We start from the raw sequence: 17329 nt of genomic DNA, 5'->3' as shown, positions 1-17329 counted from the left end.
AGGCCGGCAAGCTTCCATAATAATGTCCTTTACTCTCTGTGATAAGTTATTTTGAGAGGGGTTAATGGAATTTTCCAGGCAGTTAGCTGCAATGTTTTCAAGTTGGGATGCATGATCTTGAAGTTGTTCTGCGTCAGAAGAAGAGGCCATAGGGGGAGAGGCCATGGTTTCGTCTGTGACATGCTCCTCAATAGTGGGTACCAGTGCTGCCTTGGCCAGTCTGGAGCTATCAGAATCACTCTTGGCTGTTCTGCCCTGATCTTCAGTAAAACCTTGGACATTAATGGGAGAGGTGGGAAGGCATATACTTCAAGAGCTTTCCAGCTGAAAGAGAGAGAGTCCACCCTCCAAGCTTGTGGGTGGTATGTCCTTGAGCAGAATGTCTTCAGTTGATGATTGTGGGGCGAGGCGAACAGATCTATCTCCGGCTTTCCCCATGCTTTTGTTATGAGTATAAAAATGTCTGGGTGCAGCATCCATGGTAGTTCTGCTTAAGCTGTCTGCCAGTGCATTTTCTTTCCCTGGCACGAACTGGGACTGTAGTTGGATATTGAGTTTCAAGCACAGTTCCCACAGATTCATGGCCAGCCTGCATAGAGGGTAGGAATGCGTGCCTCCCTGCTTGTTTATGTACCACATGACCGTGGTGTTGTCTGTCCTTATTAACAGATGGCCTTGATGGAAAGGTTTGAAGGCCTCGATTGCGTGTATCACTGCCAGCATTTCCTTTTGGTTTATGTGCATGCGCAGCTGCCCTTGAGACCATAGGCCTTGGATACATTTGCTCTCCATGTGTGCTCCCCATCCTCGGTCTGAAGCGTCTGTGGTGATGGTTTGGTTTGTTTTTGGTTTGTTCAAAGGCAACCCTCTGTTGGACTGGCAGGCTTGAGCCCACCACAGGAATTCCTTTTGAAGGCAAGGAATGATTGGTATCAAAGTTTCCAAACTGTGACTGTGCTGAGACCATACACTCCTTAGGTACCATTGTAATTTTCTCATATGCAGCCTGGCTTGTGGAATCAGAATTATGCAGGATGCCATGTAACCCAGGGCCTGCAGGATTTTCCTTGCAGTTGGCAGAGTTTGTCTTGTCAGATTCATGAAGTAATCCGGAAGTTGTTTTTGTTTTTCTTCTGTGAGAAAGGCCATCTGGGTGGTTGTGTCTAGATCTGCACCCAAAAAGGTTATCCTTTGGGATGGAACAAGTCTTGATTTTTGGATGTTGACTGTGTATCCCAAGGCCTGTAGTAGGTGGATGGCATAGGCCAAGTCCTTTATCAAATTTTTCTTGTTGTCCGCTTGTATAAGGCAGTCGTCCAGATATGGGTAGATTTGAATCCCCTGTCTGCAGTGTGCAATTACTGATGCCAGGCATTTCGTGAATACTCTGGGCGCAGTAGATAAGCCAAAGGGCAATGCTGAGAATGGATAATGCTCTGATCCTGCAAGAAATCTGAGGTGTCTTCTGCAACTTTGTCGAATAGGGACATGCAGGTATGCCTCCTTGAGATCTAGAGTCACCAGCCAAGACTCCTTGCCCAGCATGGGAAGAAGTTGCTGTAGGGTCAGCATCTTGAATTTTGGCACAATGAGGTAAGTATTCAGTGCGGACAGGTCGAGAATAGGCCTCCATTGATTTTCTTTTCTTGGAACAAGAAATAATCTGGAGTAAAATCCTAGGCCTTGTTCTGAAAGAGGTACCTTTTCTATGGCTTTCATTTGAATTAAGTTGTTGATCTGCTTTAAAGCCTCTGCCCTCTGATTTGGTGGCAAGTTTGGCATTCCGTTTCTTCTTGGCAAAGTGTGGAAGTGGAACCTGTATCCTTTGTCTATTATTTGCAGTGTCCATGTGTCCCTTGTAATACAATGCCAGTTTTTTGAGAAAAAAGAAAGCTTTCCGTCCAAGGGTGCTTCCAATTGAGCCCTGGTAGGCGGAATCAAAGGAAAGTCATTGAGTCTGTCCAGGTGTATTAGTTGTTGTTGCTGTTCCTGCACTACCTCTCTGGTTGGTAGGCTGCCACTGACGGCCTCTGTAGGAGCCTCTAGCTTGCCCTCTACCTCTGGGATGCCTGTTCCTGCCCCTCTGGGATCTGTCCGAGTCTGGAAAGGACCAATTCTTAGTAGGCCAGTTTCTGCTGAATCTCGGTGGTTGTACTTGCAGGAAGTCCTTAACTGTTTGCAGAGATTTTGCCTTTTCTTCAAACTTTTTTTAAGACCTCCTGAGCCGAGGAACCAAATAATTTTTGTTTTTCCATTGGAGCATCCAGGAGTTTAGCTTTAACATGGTCTGGTAAAGATTGTTCCTTCAGCCAGGCATGCCTACGAATAACTGCCCCAGTCATAGCTGACCTACATGAAGCTTCCAGTGCATCATAACCACACTTCAAAAAATGATTACTAACCTGCTGTGAGTTATGTACCAGATCCTGAAGGGATTTACGGTCAAGGGGTTCAGAAGAAGAAAGCTTCTCATGCAATTCATCTATCAAATACTCTTGGTACTGTATCATATGAAATTGACAATTTAATGCCCTCAGGTTGCAGAAGTATATACCTTCTTTCCCCATCTCTCTAAAGCTCTAGACTCCCTTTCAGAAGGTAGAGGATTTTTGGCAGTGGCAGCTACAACCCCTTTAGGGCCCTGAGAAATAGTATCTGGGTCTGCAGAATGGGCCTTGTACAGATGTAAATGAGAATCCGGGACCCTGTAGTATGTATCAGGTTTGGCAGGTGCCGGAGGGAGAGAATCAGGGGCTGTACTAACATCATTGTACACATCATCAATAACATTCAAAACAGGAGGTATAGCTAAGGGCCTATGCTGAGGTAAATGCAAAAAGGTCCTTAATCTCTTTCTAGAATCAGAAAATTCCTGACCCTGCCATTGAAAATGTTCTCTCATGGAGTGTAGTGTCTCACCAAAAGAAAACTCTTCAGGAGGGGAGGCCGAAGGGATAGATTCTTCAGCATCAGAATCCTCGTAGGCCGAATAAGCCTCCTCCTGGTGATCTTGCAACTCAGATCCATCCGTAGACTCATCTGAAGAGTGTTGGTCAGAGGGCTCAGTCCTGGGCCTTTTGTCCGGTGGTGGGTGAGAGTCCCTGTCCGGGTGAGGCTGAGAACCTCTAATTAAAGAAATAAGATTCTCTGCAAGGCTGAGGATCTGAGAACTAGAAGAAGGTCTCTGAGAGGTAGTCTTGGGAGGCAAAGCTTTAGGAAGTTTAGCAGCTTTAGCCCTGGAAAAAGCCTTAATGGACATGGAAGCAGGGGGTCTAGCTGCACCACGTGCAGGAGTAGACTTGTCCAAAGGAATGGTGTCGGACATTTCCTGGACACTGGTTTCGGTAGGTAGCTCAGTAGCCGACTCAGCCGGGGCCTCCAGGGCCTCGGTGGTCGGTTGAGTGGATTCGGTTAAAGGAAGTTCCGAGGACTCGGTTTCGGCCGAAACAGAGACACTCACAGTAGGCCTTACCGTGGTTTCAGCCGAAACCGCGGGCCGCGAGTGTCGGTCCTTGTCCTTCCGTTTTTTCACCAAATGTGATGTCGGAGTCTCCGACGGCATCTTATATGCAAAATTAGCCCCAAAGAATTCCTCTGCAAACTCCGACCGACGTCTAAGAGTTCGTCGGTTGAAGGAAGCACAGGCTGAACAGGCCAAGACATCGTGGTCTGGGCCTAAGCAAGGGAGGCAGAAAGAGTGGAAATCCTTATGAGGTATTTGTTTAACACAAGTTAAACAATTATTTACTTTATCTGACATCGGCTGAGGCAAGAAAGAGTCCCCAACAGGGTACTTAGCTTTTTCGAAGTCTTCGGTAGCTGAATCACAGGATCTGACCGACCGACATTTGCGAACTGCTTCTGCTTCGGGCACCTCGCGGCAAGAAAGACTGAGGAAAATGGCGTCGGCTGATGCTTTTATACCCCAGACGCTCTGACGTCGGGGAAAGTGCGACATCAGCCGAGACCAGACCCAGACTTTGGAATCCGGCTGACCGAAGGGCTGCCTGAGGCAGGACAACCCATATGTTATGACTGCAGATGCATCCTTGAAGGACATCCTCATTAAACCATGGTAAAGCTATAATTATTCTCAATGCAAAAAAAAAAAAAAAAAAAAAAAACTATGGAATTACTTTTTTGTTGTTAAAAAAAATCTTGCTTTTAAGCAAGGCTACCTTTATCTGAATCTTTATGGATCACCTTTCTGACAATTTTGGAGGAAATGCTTTTCACGGGTCTAAAAAATTCATTACAGGGACAGAAAAAGTACAGTTTTGTACCTACCATAAATGTAGATGTTCGAGTGTATACACTGCTGCAGTCATTACACTTGGGTTATCCTGCCATCAGGCGGTTCCCCAGTCGGCCTAAGTTCCAAAGTCTTGGTCCGGTGTCGGTTCCTGTCGCCTCCTCCCTGACGTCAGTGCGACAGGGGTATATAAGATGCAGCTGACGCCATCCATTTTCTTCAGTTTTTCTTGCCCCTGATGTCAGGTGCCCCTAAAATAGGTAGGCAATTCCAATTGCTAATAAAACATACATAAGAAAAGCAAAAAACAACTTACAGCTACCAGCAAATACTCCCCATAGGTAGTAAGGGTAGACTACATAGGTACGTACCAGCCAGTAAGAGGGGAAAAGAGGGAGGGTAACCTGGACTGCAGCAGTGTATACACTCTAACATCTACATTTATGGTAGTTACAAAACTGTACTATGATCATCGTGTTACACTGCTGCAGTCATTACACTTGGGTAGAATCCCAAAGCTGAGGAAGGGTGGCTGGTTCTATAAGGCATTAACGGTGGCTATAAGGCCCTGCAGCACTGCAGTGGCAAAGCCAGCTCTGGATTTAGAGTATAGAGGCAGATGGTAATGCTTGGTGAAGGTATGTACAGAACTCCAAGTTGCTATTTCCAAAATATCCTTGGTAGGTACTCCCCTGAGGTAGGCAGTTGAAGTGGCTGCTGCCCTGGTGGAGTGAGATCTAATGCTGCTAGGTACAGGTTTTCCATGGTATGTGTAGCAGAAATGTATACAATGTCCTATCCATTTGAAATAGTCTGTTTTGAAATGGCTTTTCCCTGTGCTCCTGCAGCATATGCTACCAAAAATTGCTCAGATTTTCTGAAAGCTTTGGTTTTGTCCAAGTAGAAGCGTAACTGCCTGTGAATGTCCAAAGAGCGCAGTAGTCGCTCCCCTTTATTCTGTGGTTTAGGATAAAAAGTTGGTAGGTGAATAGTTTGGTTTAGAGCCACACTGGATACCACCTTTGGCATAAAAGTAGGGTTATTTCTTAAAGACACCCTGTCCTGGTGGAAAATGAGGAAAGATTCCACTGCCATTAGTGCCTGTAATTCTGAAACTCTTCGTGCTGATGTTATTGCCAGGAGCAGAGCAGTTTTCCCAAGAGATATATTTTAATTTGGCTGTGTTGGCTGGCTCAAAAGGAGGTAAAGTTAGCTTCTCCAAAACAAAGTTGAGGTCCCAAGTTGGAGTAGGTGCTCTACAGGGCGGTCTTATGTTTTTAGCCCCTCTGAGGTACTGTTTTAACAGAGGATTAGAGAAAATTGGTGGATCCGTGTTGTAATGAGCAGAGATGGCAAAGGAGTGGATCTTGATGGATGAGAAGGAAAGTCCTTTTGTCCAGCATCTCAGTTTAGTATTGTAGTATCTGAGGAATGTTTCGGACAAGAGGGTCAAGGCTGTGAGCTTGGTTCTAGGCACATAATCTCTTCCATTTATCTGAATAGGCTTTCCTGGTACTAAGCCTTCTGGCCTCCAGAATGACATCCATAACAGCTTTGGAGAGAGGCACTGCTTGCTTGACTAAGGAATCTTCCATGCAGCTAGGTTTAAGGTCTTTAGCTGGCTGTGTAGTATTTGTTTGCTGTGCTGAGTCAGCAGATGTGGGATTTGAGGCAAAATCCAGGGTGGTTCTTAAGATTGGGTACCAGTGCTGGCGTGGCCAGTCTGGTGTAATCAGGATCATCTTTGGCTCTTCCTGCCTGGTTTTTATGAGTACCTTTGGCAGGAGAGGTAGTGGTGGGAAAGCATATACTTGTAGGTTCTCCCAACTGAATGAGAGGGCATCCACTTCCCATGCTTGTGGATGGTAACTCCTTGTGCAGAATTTTTGTAGCTGGCAGTTTATTGGGGATGCAAACAGATCTATGTCCGGGCTCCACCATTTCTGTGTTATCATTCTGAATAATTGTGGATTCAACTCCCATTCGTGGGGATCCATGATGTTTCTGCTCAAGTCTGCCAGTGTGTTTTTCTCTCCTGGCAGGAATTGTGCTTGCAGATGAACTTGAAGGTTTATAGCTGTGTTCCACAAGGTCATAGCTTGTCTGCATAGGGGGTAGGAGTGAGTGCCCCCTTGCTTGTTTATGTACCACATAACGGTGGTGTTGTCTGTCTTTAGTAGTAGTTGTCCTGGATGCAGCAAGTCCTTGAAAGCTATAAGCGCATTTTGTACAGCTAGCATCTCTTTTTGATTGATGTGGAGATGCCTTTGTTCTGCGGGCCACGTGCCCTGAATACATCTGCCTGCCATGTGGGCTCCCCAGGCGTAATCCGATGCATCTGTTGTCAGTGTTTGCCTGGCTGTGGGTTGTGTAAAAGGCTGTCCCTTGTTGAGGTGACAAGCTTGAGCCCACCATTGAAACTCCTGTTGAAGGCAAGGGATTAGTGGTATAACTGTTTTCAAACTTTGACAGTATTAAGACCATACATTCTTTAGGTACCACTGTAGTTTCCTCATATGCAGTCTGGCACATGGAATTATTAGTATGCAGGATGCCATGTAACCCAAGGCCTGCAGAATTTTTCTTGCAGGGAGTTGGGTCTTTGTTGCCATCAACTGAAAATATTGAGTCAGTTGTCCTTGTTTGTCTGGCGTGAGATAAGCCATCTGGGCCGTTGTGTTCAAGCTGGCACCCAGGAATATAATCTCTTGTGAGGGCACTAGTTTTGATTTCTTTTCATTTACTGTGTACCCCAGGCAACTTAACTTTTTTACAAACGCCAGATGCTTTAGAAGAATGTCCTTGCTCTCTGCTTGAATCAGGCAGTCGTCCAGGTACGGATAAATTTGAATTCCTTTTTGTCTGCAAAATGCAATAACTGGTGCCGGGCACTTTGTGAAGACCCTGGGTGCAGTAGATAAGCCAAAGGGCAGTGCAGAGAATTGGTAGTGCATTGAACCAGCTATGAATCTGAGGTATCTTCTGCAGTTTTGTCTGATAGGGACATGCAGGTATGCCTCTGAGGACCAAAGTCATGAGCCAAGCTTTCTTGCCCAGCATGGGAAGAAGCTGCTGTAATGTCAACATTTTGAATTTCGGAACATCCAGGTAAGTGTTTAGAGATGAAAGATCCAGAATGGGCCTCCAGGTTTTGTCCTTTCTCGGTACCAGAAAGAGTCTTGAGTAAAATCCTTGTCCTTGCTCCTGTGATGGTACCTTTTGAATAGCTCTCATATCCATGAGTGCTGTAATTTGTTTTTGAGCCTCTGCCCACTGATTTGGTGGCAGATTTGGCATTCCTTTTAACCTTGGCAGAGTGTGATGAAAGTGGAACCTGTAACCTTGAAATACAAAGTTGAGAACCCATTTGTCTTTGGTGATCATTTGCCAATTGTGGTAGAAGAGTGACAGTTTTCCTCCCAAGGGGGCTGCCAAGACAGATATGTTTGGCAGCTGTAGTGGGAAGTCATTGGAGCTGCTTTTTATATAGTTGGGGTCTGTCTTCCCCTGCTTTCTGGCCTGATGCAACCCATTGTCGAGGCCTGTGTAAGGACCTTGTGTTTGACCTCTACCTCTTGGACGTCTGTATCTTCCCCTTTGAGGTCTGTCTGTAATTGGAAAGGACTAATTCTTAGTTGGCCAGTTTCTGCTAAATCTAGGAGGCTGAACCTGTAAAAAATCCTTCACCGTTTGCATAGATTTTGCCTTATCCTCCATTTTCTTTAATACCTCTTCTGCCTTAACTCCAAATAACACATCCTGCTGCAAAGGTGCATCCAATAACTTTGCTTTAACATGATCTGGTAATGTATGTTCTTTTAACCAAGCATGTCTTCTAATGACAGAGCCTGTAACTGCTGCTCTGCAGGAGGCCTCTAGAGAGTCAAAACCACATTGCAAAGTATGCTTTCCCACTTGTTCTGCTGCATGCAATAAATCCTGCATTTCTTTAAAATTAGGAGGATCTGATTCTGGAAGCATTTTTTTGTTTTAACTGAGACAGTAAAAATTGCTGATATTTTAGCATGTGAAACTGGCAATTTAAGACTCTCATTGCTAAAGATGCAGATGTATATACTTTCTTTCCCCATCTGTCTAATGCTCTGGAATCTGTGTCAGAGGGAACTGGATTCTTGGCCGATGAGGCCTTAACTCCTTTGGATCCCTCAGGGTCAGCTACTGGGCTTTTATACAGAAATTTATGCGAGTCAGGGACTTTGTAGTATCTGTCAGGTTTAACAGGGGCTGGAGGTAAGGAATCAGGATTTAATCTGGATTCAGTATACACATCATCCACAATATCTAACTGGCGGAATAGGAAGGGGTCTCTGTTGAGGTAATAAAAGGAAGTCTCTGAGCCTTTTCTTGGATTCTGAATAATCCTGGCCTTCCCAGTGGAAATGCTCCCTCATGGTATGTAGGGTTTCCCCAAAGGAGTGGTCGTTAGGCGGTGAGGCTGATGGGATAGAATTCTCATAAGGGGGTAAAGAATATCCTAGGTCTCAGGATGAATCAGAAGAGATGGACACCTGGTCGGATGAGTCATAGTCTACATCCTGTCTACGCCTTTTATCAGGAGGGGGATGGGATCCCCTGATCAGAGTGATTAGGTCTTCCGCCATTTTGAGCATTTGTTTCTTAGGCATGGAGGCCTGTCCTGGAGAATGCTGTATTTGTTTCTTTGACTTTAAAAGGAGGCTTCGACTTAGCTGAGGGTTTAATGCTTAACTGAGTAGGTCTGAAGACACCCTCTGTAGCTGTGGATTGCTCAGCTATTCCGGATCCCTCTGAAAGGTTAGTCTCGGTAGGCTGAAGAACGTGTGCGGCCAAAGGCCCAGCCATCTCCACGTGGGAGTCAGAGGCGGCTTGTGGTTCTACAAAAGCAGTCGTCAGGGGCTGCGAAGGCGCCTCGCTGAAAACCAGAGAACCGGCAACTGGCCTAGAAGAGGCTTCGTAGTCAGTTTTGAGCCTCAGATGCCTATCCTTGTCTTTGCGCTTTTTGTGTATTCCGGTCATCGGAAGTTGCAACGTCATGGTATAATTGAATTTTCTACCAAAATAATGGGCAAAATCAAACAGACGTTTAATAGTGCGCTTGTTAAACCTAGCAAAAAACTGACAACCAGTGACGTCGTGGTCAGGGCCTATGCATGGGATACAATAGGAATGGAAATCCTTATGAGGTATTTGGTTCCCACAAGAAATACAGTTATTAACTTTTACTGACATCGGTCTGAGGCAAGAAAAAGTTTCCCCAACGGGGTACTTAGCTTTGTAGAAGACTTCGGTTCTGGATTTGGAATGAAAATCTCAGGAGACGGCCGACCGGCACTTGCGAACTGCTTTTGCTTCGGACACTGCGCGGCAAGAAAGACTGAAGAAAATGGCGTTGGCTGCATCTTATATACCCCTGTCGCACTGACGTCAGGGAGGAGGCGACAGCAACTGATGCCGGACCAAGACTTTGTAACTCAGGCCGACTGGGGAACCGCCTGACGACAGGACAACCCAAGTGTAATGACTGCAGCAGTGTAACACGATGAACATCCTCCTACTCAACACAAGAATTCCCAAAGTCCAACAGGAGTAAACCATCTGTTTCATTACGGTTTTTCTTACGGATCATAGCATCATACGTAGGTACTAGGCTATTGGCCCTAGGGCCTATATAAGTCTTGCCAAAAACAAAATTATTTCCCTGTGCCCTTGTCAAACAGAGCCACAGAAGTGATCCCCGGGATGAATTTCCTATTTCCCACCCAATCATCAAGATTTTTCCTGAAGAGTGCTAATGAGGAGCTTTGTTTGATATGGATAGGTAGTTTGTTCCAGAGTATAGCAAGTCTCTGGGACAGGAATCTATCCCTCTAGCATGTTCTGTTTATTGTGGTGACAAGGTTTAGGACCCTGGAGTGTGTAGCTCGGAGGGATTGGGATTTCCTTAATTGAAGCATGTCCAACAGCTCTGGGTTTGACATAGCTTTGTATGTTAGGCAGAGATTGCCTCTGAGTAGGTGATATGCAACGGAGTAAAGCTGGAGTTTTTTGAGACTGTCTGCGTAGGGCATCTGTTTGAGGCTGGTAATCCTCTTTGTGAGGTTTTTCTGCTGCCTTTCCAGTTATTGTACATGTCTTGTGAGGTACATACCAAGAGGGGCTTTGTACTCTATGATGGGTCTAATGAGTGGCGAGTAGAGGGAACAATGACCTCTTTTCCTGGATGAGAAACCTTTTGTGATGAGGTGTGCCACGTAGAAGGATTTCCTGACTACTGTGGCGATATGATTATCAAAGGAGAGACTACTGTCCACCTGTGTCCCAAGGTCTCTTATCATGCTTTCGGTGTAAAGTAAGACTACCGCCTATGTGGTAGTTCATGGGTACAGAGTTTTTACCAAAGGAGATGACAATGCACTTTTTGGCATTGAGCTTGAGGCCATGGCTTTGACTCCAGGCATCCGTCTCAGTGAGGGCCTTTTGTAGGATGTCCACATCATTAGCAGTCTCGATTATGGCTCCTAGTTTGCAGTCATCTGCGAACTTCATTAGCCAAAGACCTTCTGTGTTAGCCTGTACTTTAGAGAAGTAGATACCAAACAGGAGAGGGGACCCAGGACTAAACCCTGTGGTATTCCACTTGTCACTGGTCTAAAGTCGGATTTGGAGTCTGCTACTTTCACAGTGTGGGTACTGTCAGTGAGCCAGTTGGCAACCCATCTTGTGACACAGGGATTTATACCTAGTTTAGTGAGTTTATCTATAATTCCAGAGTGGGGGATGGTGTTGAAAGCCTTGGCAAGATCGAGATAGGCTGTGTGAACCACCTTACCCTCGTCTACAGCTTTGGTGACTGCTTCAAAGAAGTCTATCAGGTTTAGGAGATATGATCTGCCTTTTACAAATCCGAACTGGGTGGGAGTTTGGAGATTATCAATGTCTATGTTTATAAGTTCCATGGCCTTGCAGACCAGGCTTGTCAGGCTAATGGGGTGGTAGTTCCTGGAGTCTGTGGTGGCTCCCCTTTTGTGGAGTGGGATAACAGTCGCTATGCGTCATTCAGTGGGCACAAAGCTTAAAGTGAGGCTATGACTGAACATGGTAGTTAGGTGGGGTGCCAGTTCGTTCTGTAGTTCATGTAGATCGCAGCCTGGAATGTTGTCAGGTCCCATGGATGCTGTGTTCTTGGCTTTGGAGAGTGAGTTGTTACCTGTGTAGCCCTGATTACAGGACCTTTGCATTCTTCTGGTACAGAAGCCCTTTAGGGGGCGAGAGGTGGGTGAAGTTAGCACTGAACCTATCTGCCAGGATGTTGGCAATATCATTTGATTCTGTATATTTAGTGCCATTGTGCTGTAACTCAGAGCAGATCTGAATGCTGCCATTGAGATGCTCGACATAGCTATAGACTACTTGGTGGTTGTCTTTAGAATCAATGGCGATTTTGTTTTCGTAACTAACTTTGGAGGACTTTATGAGGAATCTCAGCTTCTTACTGAGGCTGACCACGGAGTTCCTCCAATCATGGGATTTTACTCTTTTTTGCAAAAGTTTCTTTCTTCTGTTGTAGAGTTTGTTTATGGCAGGGGACCACCAGATTGGCTTCCTTTTTTGGAGGATAGCATCTTGGTTCTGTTAGGGGTAGCATGATTCATGCACTCGTGTAAGTGCTTATAAAGTGCATTTGTGTAGAATTCAACAGTCGTTCCTCTATTGTCCATCTGTATGGGTGTTGTAAAGTTTGCCACTTCTGTACTGAGAAGCATGAAGTTGGCTTTGGAGACATTTTTTACGGTGGTTTCCCTAATGAGTGGTGGGGGTGGGATGTGGATGTCTAGGGTGATTAGCTTGTGGTCGGATCTGACCAACGAGGAATTGACCTCTGGTGTGGAACACCAGTCACCCATGTTGGTAATGACCAGGTCTAGGATATTGCTGCCCCTGGTGGGGGTGTGGATAAGGTGATCCAAGGGATTGGAATTTATGAATTCCAGAAAACATTGACGAAAAGAGTTGGTACATGAGTAGATTTCCTAGTTAATGGTGGGGTAGTTGAAATCGCCTATTATTAGGGTGTTGGGTTGTACCCTAATATTTTCCAGTGTATCAAGAAATGAGGAGTGGGAATTCTGGGGCATGCTTGGGGATCTGTAGCAAGCTACAATTTGGATTACGGTCTTGCCCAGAGTTAGCTGCACTTGGATAATATCGGATGCATTATGCTGAGCAACTAGCCTGGAGGTGTGGATATCCTTAATGAATATGGACACGCCTCTGCCTTTAGTATTTTGGTCCAGGTTAGGTGGCTGAAAGATGTGGTATGAATTACAGCCTGGTAATGCAGGGGTGCTCTCTGGAGCCTTGAACCAGGTCTCTGTTACTGCACAGATTCCGTCATTCTCCATTTTAAGGAGTGCCTCGAGTGAGTGCATTTTGAGGTTTAGAATTCTAGCATTCAGTAGCATTACCCTCAGATTTTGCTTGCTTGTACCCGTTACGGTAGTGAATTTGTCATTTGAACCTTGCCTAAAAAAGGCACTCTAGGGGTGGCAAGAGCCTTAGCCAGTATCCAGAATCCCAAGGGCGACAGGTCAGGCCATCTCTGGCAAAGAATCGTGGTCTGTTGATCATGTCATCCCAGGCAGACAGATACTGGATTCCCTTAGAAAGACACCAGAAGCTTAGCCAATTGTTGGAAGTCAATCACTTTGTCCTTGTACTGTGGTATCATTCTGGGTGATGGCAGGATGCTACTCAGGGCTAGGGTCATACCTGCCTGGGCTACAAGATCAAAGAGCTCCTCCAGGTCTCTTTTCATATAGTCCAGGGAGGTACATCTCAGGTCATTCACACCAACATGGACAATGACAGAGTCATATTTGTACTTGTTGTGGAGTGAAATGAATGTGTGCGTTATGTGGCGGATCCTTTCAACAGACAAGCAGCTGACAGTAACTTTCTCCTTGTTTAGCCTGATGAGTGAAACATCAGTGTGCCTGACTTTAGAGTCACCTATGACTAGAGTGTTGGGTATGTTGTTATGCCTTATGGGTTGTGGTTGAGTTGCACACTGAGTTTGTGGGCTAGATCGAGGTCCTTAATCAGAAACTAGGTCAAGATTTTCAATTCTAAATTCAGGTGTCTTTTGAGAAGGTAGTAGCTGACTAAATGTATACTTTTTCTTGTCAGTAAGAAAATCGCGCAACCACAACTTCCTCCATGTTGGCGCAAAGCTGACATCAAGTGAACTATGACCATACCATAACTGTCTTGGATTTTGTCTAGTCTATTACATAGGGTTCCTATTAGAATGACAAAAACGCATTTTGTCGAATGCGTTTTCATCGACACCTAAAGAGCGAACAGGCAAAACAGTGAAGTGGCTGTTCAGGGAATTCTTTCCCTGGGAAAGAAGTCGCTTGTCCGCTTCGTTGCTTTGCCATGTTCTGCACTATAGTGTGGTCTCAGGGATTCCCTTATCCGGTGTAGCTCCCGAGCGTGAATGTGCAACAGTTACTGACCTTGGGGTTAGGGCGCGGGTTAAGGTAAGTGCATATGTTTTAAAATGTTTACTTTTTATTTTTTTTGAGTTAGATGTATGGTTGAGTTATGTGCATATGTGTTTTCAGCTGTTTACTTTTTGGGGGGGGGGGGTAGAATTAGGATTAAGGTGTGTGTGTGTGTGTGTGTGTGTGTGTGTGTGTGTGTGTGTGTGTGTGTGTAACTGTTTTTTTTGTTTTTGGTTGGAACAGCGATTTTATTCCGTAGGAAAGAGATCGCTGTTCTGAGGTGTCGACATTTTCAGCTTTTGCTGAAAAAGGGTCAATGAAACATCGTTCGCTGTTTTAAGTGTTCATTGTTTTAATAAAGACCCAATTGCATATGAGCCTAACTTTTGTCTCTGACAATTGGGTTATAGACACTTGCATCTAAAAGAGGCCTGTGAGGTGCATGACTGCTTTATGGATAAATGAGTCACTGACCACAAGTACATTAGCTGGGTTTTGTATGATTTTATTGTGTTTTACTTGGTTTAAAAAACAGGCAAGGTTTACTAGAACTCTCAACTTCCATGTACTAGTTCTATGTAATGCCACAATATGGTGACTCGAACTGTGTTACAGTATGGCCCATGTGTGTAGCATTTGGACTTTGTTTTTGTATTTGGTTACATTTCTTTAGTTCCTCACATTTGGATATGCTTAAAGAAACTCTAACTGGCTAGATCTTCAGAGAATCAGTGTAAATTCTTTAAAAAGTATTTACATGCTCACTGGGGTGCTCTCTGCTGAGAGTTTAGCCTTCAATTTTACTGAAAACTAACATGTCTCTCAGATATTCACAGAATGGTCAGAAACACAAAATACTCTGTTAGGTTGTGCTGAGTTCTTACAATGCCTGTTTTTATGGACATCTATTGAAGTTGTTAAACAAGTTCACATAACACTTGCATACTGCTATCTATTCCTAGATGCAACACAATTTGCAATATAAACTAAATTTTTACTGGTGCAGTCAGCGTACAGGTCAGTACTGTATCTCTTACCAGTGACTGGTTGTTCAAAAATAATAGATACATTAACATAATCGTAGTAATTACAATTCCAGGGATGGCAAATATTGTGGTTAATTTAATTCATTATAAATTGCACTGTGCTTTCTCTTGGGAAAGACGTTAGAAGTTTTAAAGAATACGTCAGGGTACATACTGACGTCATCAATAAATTAGTGGACAAAGTATGCACTAACTAAACATGTTTTGCAATCAGGGACACAACATAGTTTCCTATTTGGAATTCTGCAACCGGTTAAGGTTGATTTAAGAGGTGGTGATATACTTATACCACCAAAGAATGTGAATATAAATGGATTTCTGACCTTAATTCAGTGTGTTACCTGGGATTAAATGATTCATACTCTCATAAGCCTGCTGTTAAGAAATATTCTTTTAAGAAGAAAAGATGCATCTCTCATAATATAGTCTGCATACATGTGATTTACGGTGTTTTTTTTTCATGAATGTTTCAGTTTGTTAATGTCACGTGTCATGCGAGTTAATGGGTATTTACCTAAGGAACCACCCACTACAACTTTTTACTGAACCTGACAAAATGTTAGTCAAATTGCTTGTTCTATGTGTATAATAATAAAGTAACTGCCTGCACGTGGTTTCTTGCTGAAGTTTGTTGCTTAGTATTTGGATTTCTTGCTGACCAAGATTAATACAGTATCACTTTCTTCGTTATATAAGGTAGAACACAAGTCTGCAGCACTAAACTGTGATGAAAGTATAAGTTAAAAAATGTAAGCTGCTGGGAATCAAACTAGTCTTCAGTCACAAGAAATGCATCCAGCACACCACTCCTCAAACAGCTTTTTAGAGTACATTTATAATGTGTGGTGTAGAACAATTTACCTTAGTCCTGTTCCTGCCACCACGTCATTATCCCTAAAAGTAATTAAGAGAGACATGCAACAGGTAGTCCCATGAACAACAGTTTGCATATCTTGACAGCAGTACAAAAATTTACTAAAGTAAAACAAGAATCCTTGGTCTAAAGCCAACACTGTTGTGTTCAATACATGACTTTATTACAGCACAGTAACTGACAAAAGTGCTATTCATCTGGCCTACATTTTGACAATAATCAACAGTGCCAGTACCAAACTTGTAAATTTCATTCTACAACTCTGCACAATTTCATCAATGCACTACTTGATCAGTGAAAGACTACCAATTAACATTACCTGTTTGGTTTCTCTGTTCCAGTGAGTCCAAAACTTTCCTTCTGCTTTGTCAATTTCCCTACTGGGTACCTGATGCATGAAAAACAAATAAGCATGATATGCAGTTAAACAAGACAATTACGATGACACATTACAGTATAAAACGGCTGAAAACACAGCACCATTTTAAGGCTAATCAGAGAATGGAAGGAGAGGCATTAGCACAATGTAAAACAGCCATTAAAAGATTTCACACCATTAAGTAATCCATATGAAGAGGGAGGAACACTGTGGACAGTAGAACAGTAATGAAGCACACGTGTTTCAGCTCCCATTGCCCTCATTTTCCTCATGTGAAACCTGGCTGCAGATGCCATTAAGAAGACTGAAGGCATGAATCACAAATCGCCCCAAAACATCCAGGTAACTACAGCAGGTAGGATGGCATACTGGACAAAATGCAACATGTTACCATGTTCTTGATATAATGTAGAGAATGCAGAAATATTCTGAAAGTACTTATTTTTAACAAAGCATACAAGTAAACGTCTTTCAAATCAAGGGCTACCAATTATATTTCCTGGGCAAATCATGAAAGTACAGAATTACATGTGCTTTGACTGCGAGAAAGCTACAGATTCAGCAAATCTAGAAAAAAAACGTCCCTATCTTTGGACCCTTTTTGAGAACTATTCTGGAATGAAACATCCCTTCCCTTACACAGAAACTTACTACACGCTATATAGCCAGTACAAGGCAGACTAAAGAGAGGACTACTATAAATGACTTAAAACAGTCACAGGGACTTGAACTAGACTGGGTTTTGAAACATTTTCCAATACATTCCTCCTAGTACAGAAAACCAGAAAAGGTTAAAGTTGAATGGAAAACAATGATCTAACTTACATATAATAGACATTTTAGGACTATGCTGGGTTTTCTGAAACTAAGATTTTGATGAAAAATAATGAAATTAATTCAACCTTAATCATATGTAACTTTTTAAATAAAGGCCATTTAGTCTGCAACACAGGCCCAACTCAGAAGATTACAATGGACACCTGCCTTAGGACACAAACTCCAGCTTTTATAGCAGGAAAAAAAAAAAACGACAAAAAACAGTCACATCAATGGAAACTACACTGGAACTCAAAAAGTACATTTTTCCTCACTGTATTTAATTTCCAAGCTATTTCACGGCAATTTTAATATGTTTTTTCACAAAATGACTAACATGCGGCCTGACCTATTAACATGAACTTGTTTTACTTTGTTTTACTCTTTTTCTTTACTCCTTGCCAAAATCCATTTCAAGTCCCCTTTATACAAGTCATGCTAATAAGGAAATTAAGC

The 17329-nt window shown here is 43.5% G+C and overlaps 1 protein-coding gene across 1 annotated transcript in view; it reads right to left on the bottom strand.

Moving 5' to 3' along the window:
* Window positions 1-16091, bottom strand: part of LOC122817700 (splicing factor 3A subunit 2-like) — a 109090-nt gene extending 92999 nt beyond the window's left edge. Inside the window, exon 1 of the mRNA XM_044090768.1 lies at window positions 15998-16091. Coding sequence (XP_043946703.1) covers window positions 15998-16075 — 78 coding nt within the window. The 5' untranslated portion in view covers window positions 16076-16091. The remainder of the gene's footprint in view (window positions 1-15997) is intronic.
* Between the last annotated feature and the right edge of the window lie 1238 nt (window positions 16092-17329).

Source organism: Protopterus annectens, chromosome 13.part0, assembly GCF_019279795.1.
Source record: "Protopterus annectens isolate FY-2018-M chromosome 13.part0, PAN1.0, whole genome shotgun sequence".
Lineage (NCBI taxonomy): Eukaryota > Metazoa > Chordata > Ceratodontiformes > Protopteridae > Protopterus > Protopterus annectens.
This window is presented reverse-complemented; position numbering and strand designations above follow the sequence as displayed.